Source organism: Varroa jacobsoni, unplaced genomic scaffold (assembly GCF_002532875.2).
Source record: "Varroa jacobsoni isolate VJ856 unplaced genomic scaffold, vjacob_1.0 contig05113, whole genome shotgun sequence".
Lineage (NCBI taxonomy): Eukaryota > Metazoa > Arthropoda > Arachnida > Mesostigmata > Varroidae > Varroa > Varroa jacobsoni.
Genome location: NW_019215445.1, coordinates 3,849 through 9,766, shown reverse-complemented (window position 1 = coordinate 9,766; position 5,918 = coordinate 3,849). Strand labels below are relative to the sequence as shown.

Sequence of the window (5,918 nt, the reverse complement as noted above, 5' to 3'; positions counted from 1 at the left end):
CAAACCTCCTATTAAACCCTTTTTCGAAAGAATATAATTTCAAGCGTTGGATATTTTATACTAAGTAAAATGGCTATCAGATATTACACTGCAATGTGTCAGCCGATGTCACTTATCGGCGCGGTCTTAAAGAGGGCCAAGATATTGAAGTCAGTTTTCACGAACAAGCGCATGCTAGGCACGAATTATCCAATACATTTCTCAATAACCTAATTCGACTTTAAGCTAATATCTCGATTGTGTAGCCTTAAAGGTTTATCTAATTATTTGACAAATGTACCGTGTGTGTCGCCCTTCCATCTCCTGCGCTATACCTCACCCGCGCGTACGAATTCAGACATCGTCAAAAGACACCTGCTTGAACGTCCGCCCATTGTAGTATTGCTCAAAGTAGCAGTCAGTGAGATCAACATGTGCGGGATGTGCGCTGTACATGGCTGGATATATTTAGGTCGTGCCGTTCGTTGTGCGTTTTCTGCGCGTCGGTGACGGTGCCGACGTGTCCGGCGTCTCGTCTTCTAAAGACGAATGCGGGATGGCTCCGAATCGACTGTCGTCGACTAGACGTTTTAAAAGAACACTCCGCTAGCGTTCGTTTTAGTTAGGGTTCCCTTCAAAACACCGAACGGACTGTTCGCTCCGAGGACGAAGCGACCGATTTGTCGACGAGGGCACTTCCTTGTCGTTGCTGGCAACGACAGGCATCCACGGTTCGAATCAACGTCACCCTGCTGCCGCGGTCTCAAACTACTCCGTACGCGTCCCACGATGCACGAATCATGTGCTTGTTGATGTAATACAGATGCTAGCCATTCGCAACGCTTAGCCACCGTTACGTTGATAACGGCCAACAACTTCGATCTGGCAGCATCTACACACGCACCAAATACCTAAGTTATGAAGATAAGGTTATGCAAAAGGCTGATACAGAGAAAGAAAGGGAATGGCAGGAAGGGCGAGAGATGGTCCTAGCAAACAGTAGCAATCGAACTAGCAAACCATAAAAGGTCCTTTATATATGTGTTGGGAAGAGATCTGGTGTTTAGTAGCTGTTGCCTTGTGGTGCTTCATGGTGGATTTTAGTTAATATGATCCAGAGCTTCAAGAAATCACCAGCTTTACGTTAACTAACTTCCGTATTTTTCTTTGTATGTGTATGCGTTGCAGACGAGCAGGCCAACTGCCGTTCAGAGCAAAAGCATGGCGTTCTCAGAAACAACGGAAGCAAGTGAGGCACGTAGAACAGTAATTGGCAAAGTCACAACCGCACCCTCAGCAGCTCAAGACGCAGCGAAAGAGGTGTCCGATGAAGACTCAGGGGTCGAGATGATTCTGGAGTCTAGACAGTCTTCATCGTCATGCCCATCGTTTTCACCAGCATCATCCATAATCACCCGCAAATATCTTTTGCAGCACCAACGGAAAACGATTCATCCAAAAGAGCGGAGTCACTCCGAGCTGCAACACAGCTTCTGCAGTGATTCCAGTGTTAGCGATCAGGAACGGCCGGGTTCCCACGACTCAGGCTTACGACTGGGAACCATCAGTCCGGACGGAAGCCTCGATCTCAGCTTCAAAATAGGTACTGAAACGTTCAGCACCATTTCACGAGTGTCTAATTGCGATGTAGGTGTCTCTCGCGGCAGTTCACTATCCTCGTCAAGGCCAGCATCTATCAACGTCGTTGTTGCAAGCCAGCCTAAAAGGATCAAGCTAGAAAGTGACAGCCAAGTCGTGCGGCAGCGACGTATAGAGGCCAATGCGAGAGAAAGGACTCGAGTTCACACCATAGGGGCGGCCTTCGAATCTCTCCGAAAAGCGATACCTGCCTATTCTAACGGGCAGAAGCTATCCAAGCTAGCCATTTTGCGGGTAGCTAGCTCGTACATTCTGGCACTGTCATCACTACTCGAAGATAGTCATGAGGGCTTCGAAGATGCTGTGCAAGCATGTTCATCAGCCATCCATCTCGATGGCAAAGTGCGTAAAAGATAGCCGACGGAACAATGCGATAATGAATTCCATAAATCCACCCACGACTGTCGATATGAGCCAAATGAAGTAGCTAACGAGAACGACACATGCGGCCATTCGTACCAACGTATCATCACCATTGTGTTGAATTAATTAATCGAGACATGTCTGCTTGCCTAACTACTATACATTTGACCCAGCAGCCACTGATAATGCAACTGCCGTAGATGCCCAGCTTGAAAAATTTGCCGAGGTCCAAGTAGCGGCGTTAACGTCAGCAACGCCAAGAACCATTGCCGCAGCGTTTGCACACTCCGGGCGTTGTTAGTAATTCAAGATCGAGTAAACAACATCAAGGATGCGTAATACGTGCGCCTTAATTGCGTAGCAAAATCCATCATGCGAAATAATTTTTCCAGCCGGCGGCTGAAGCTTATCAGACTTACGAACCAATAACCGCGAACGGGGGTCGTAGCAAAGCAGACTGACAGATTTTTAGTTCAAGCCATAGATTGGCAGCGTAGAAATTGTTCTTGCTGCTTCTTAACAGTCCATGTGCTGGGACAGATCTGTTTGCAGGGAGCCATTGCGGACACAGAGAACTCGCACATTCCGTATAGAGATACGAACGACAGGTCAACCGGCGCGCTCACGCATTCAGAACCTCCTATGTACTCAGGCAACGTGAAAAATCGATATGACGGTATTGTTAACCGTAGGTGAAGGCCACATGAAGGTCCACTAATCTTTATAAAATAAAAAAAGAAACGCTATATAAAAGGAGGTAAAATATCGTATAACGTAATGCCGAATTAACGGAGGACGTCGGTACTACCCGGTAGAGGTTAACAAAATAGCACTTACAATCTATTATAGATTACGTTTATAAATTTCTCATATTCAATGTAGACTGCCAAGCAAACTTCAGTGGCAACAAATGCACCACCGGAGGCTAAAGGTCGACGCACCAATAAAAGCTGGTCAGAAAGTAGCGCACACGATAAACATCAGAGAAAGCGGTAAATATTAGTGTAAAAAAAGGTAGTGCTATATAGAGCGATTCGATGATAAGAATACACTTCAGTGCGGTGCGGGTCTGATAAGTAGAAGGGGTAGTTCAACAGGGGTCTAATAACTAGCAGGACCTAATGATGCTGTATGCAAAAAAATGTTACCTTGTACATAGGTTTATTTGTTTAAAGGTCGTTTGTACATATAATCCATATAACTTGCTATATGAACGAGGCTGAGAAAAAAAATAGTCTTACATGCATGCTCATTAGATTTTGCTGCATGTTTTATTTGCATATGATTGTACAAGATAAAAACAAAGTTTACGCAAAATCTAGAGAGAGAGAGAGAGAGAGAAATTGTCGCATTGTTGAAATTAATACATTTTATTAACGCATTCTATTTAACCAATACATTAGTGGTGTTTTATTATTACATTATAACTATAATCGCCTGCTACCCAGTTAACTGTCCATGTATATATATATATATATATATATATATAAAAACATCGCAATAATTTAATTATTTAGGCTCGGAATATGTAAAACAACAACAAAGCAGCAGATCGTTCCTATAATTAATGAGGTTCCGCTGTTTCTGTAAACTGCAAAACTTCTGGTCGCTTCTGCAAAGCCCCCAAATTGGTGTGAAGCCCACCAACTATTTCTACAGGACTATTTTCAAGAGCTCTCTCTTATGTCCTAGCTAGCTTTACCTTCGCCGAAGTATCCCCTGTGAGTGGAAAAAATTATTCGAAATTCTGCTGGCTTGATAACCGAAGAGTGGTGAGTGTCAGACTCTATAATAAAACGATTACCGTTCGTTGCCAGAGGTTCATGTAGGAAGTGGACCAGATATGGCCATCTCGAAAAAAGATTCAAAAAGAGCATCAGATGAAATTTTACAAGGCTTACTCCTGCCCTGCGTTGAAGGTCGTTCTAATAGGAAAGAACCACTCTCTCAAAACTGTGCTACCCCGCTGGCAACCCGAACATAACAGCAATAATGATAGTAGTACTAATAATAAGCGAAATACAGATCCTGCTACCGTGTTTTCTCTGTATTTAAATGGAAGTCCGATTAGAGTCAGCATGCCAATGGGGGTAAGCACATCACTTCGAATTTGAATCTAGAATCCTCACACGACATGTCCTAATGGCACTTAACCCCATAATCAACGTCCGAGGCCTCTGCAATAGTTGAGAGAGGAGCACGGTTCAGTACTTCTTTCAGTACACGGTTCAGAATTTTCTTTTAGTGTTTGTTTTATAGCCTTTTAAATCTTCAGATGCGTAGACTTATCAACGCAATCGGATTCGGAAGTCTATATTTGTTTAAATAGCGGTAGGACTCTTCTTCGCTAGCATAGCCTGACGGCTGGTAGGCCGCTACCAGATAGGTCGAAAGGAATATAATCGAAACGGCTACGGCCCCAGCCGGTATTCGCTAGGACTAATGAGCAACTAGATAATAATTGTCGATTAAGCCAACCAGCCCGCATGATTAAAGTCAACTGTAGCTGTGATCATACAAATCCGAATTACAGGAGAGTCAGATCAGTGCTATATTATTATAGATCTTCTAACGGAAGGATGTTCTATAGATAACGTCATTATACTTATAAATTAAATAGGACACGACGATTCAGCGCTCCGCACTACCAGATGGCCTCACAGTTACCTCTTAAGCGATCTGACAGAATGGGACACGTAAAAATTTTAGTTCAAGAATTTTAGTTAGGAAAAAAATAGCGGAAAGAAGCATATATATATATATATATATACACATATAATCGTAAGGGCACACATGGAACGAGTAAGCAGCCCGAATGTTAAGTAAGTTTCCTAAAATGCAAAATTTGTGTTGAGGTAATTGTAAACATTACGAAGCCAGTGGTCTAAATAAGCGCTACGTGCAATGTCCTAGAAGCATCGGGGCAATCACCAGTTGCGGTTAGCGCTCTCTAGCATAACAAAGTGACAGGAGCAAGAGATGTGTGAAGATGCCCTTTTACAATCTTGTCTGCTTAACAAGTCCAAGTAATGTTTCTATACCATTCGTTGAGAGCCAACGAGAACTAGCGATCTAAAACAAGTAGACGTTCGATAATTGACAGTCCTTTTTCCTATTCGACGAGACAGTGTCCGATAAAGTTAAGAGCTTCGCTAATTAACAGCAAAGGAAACAGATTGAAATAAGCTAGTTAATTCAATCTCAGCAACAATTCAACATTGTATCGGCTTTGATACATCAAATACGATGATGCCATCGTTTGCTAGCGAATTCGTCAAGATACCGGACCTATAGTATGATGCACATGCTGAAGGGCCAAAAATTGTCGAGGTCAAAGGGTAACTGATGTCTCGCTATTCGGCAGGTTGTACACAGTTGAAATGATATCGCTGTATCAATAAGGGCCCCTCCAGTCGTGACCTTGGGGCCTACGTCTAGCTTTGAAAAAACCACGCGTTAAGGACGTAGAGGGAAACGCTGCGCATATCGGCGAATCATCACATCACTGGCAAGTTGGCCATACCCATTGCACTACCTTCAACAAAATCCACTTGGTTAGCCAGCGAGGTTTTCGCCTACTTGAATCGAAGGGCAAATATGTTGCCTGCTGTGTTCATGCGGCGACCCATTGATTGTACGATGGCCTTCTGTTACGGGGATAATTTAGTGAAAATTCAATATTGAAGATAATAATGTAATGCAAATGGATAGCTTTGTCTTTAACAGTACGCAAATTTTGTCTGGATATAACCTCGGCCCGTCCTTCATGGCCTGCCTCTACCACGCCGCATCTCCTGACAACGGTCGCTTCGTTCTACTCTTCATACCGGAAGCCGACTCTGTAAAAAACAGTACCTGTCAATCTAAGTCACCCATTCTATTAGTACAACAAATATACTGACAACGAAATGGAATCG

General features: G+C 43.4%; 1 protein-coding gene across 1 annotated transcript; it reads left to right on the top strand.

The window, feature by feature from the left end:
- Positions 1–1,174: 1,174 nt before the first annotated feature.
- On the top strand, positions 1,175–4,322 carry LOC111273156 (uncharacterized). Its single transcript, XM_022854840.2, has one exon. It carries the CDS (start codon positions 1,201–1,203, stop codon positions 1,993–1,995), a length of 795 nt encoding a protein of 264 aa, XP_022710575.1. The 5' UTR covers positions 1,175–1,200; the 3' UTR covers positions 1,996–4,322.
- The last annotated feature ends 1,596 nt before the right edge of the window (positions 4,323–5,918 follow it).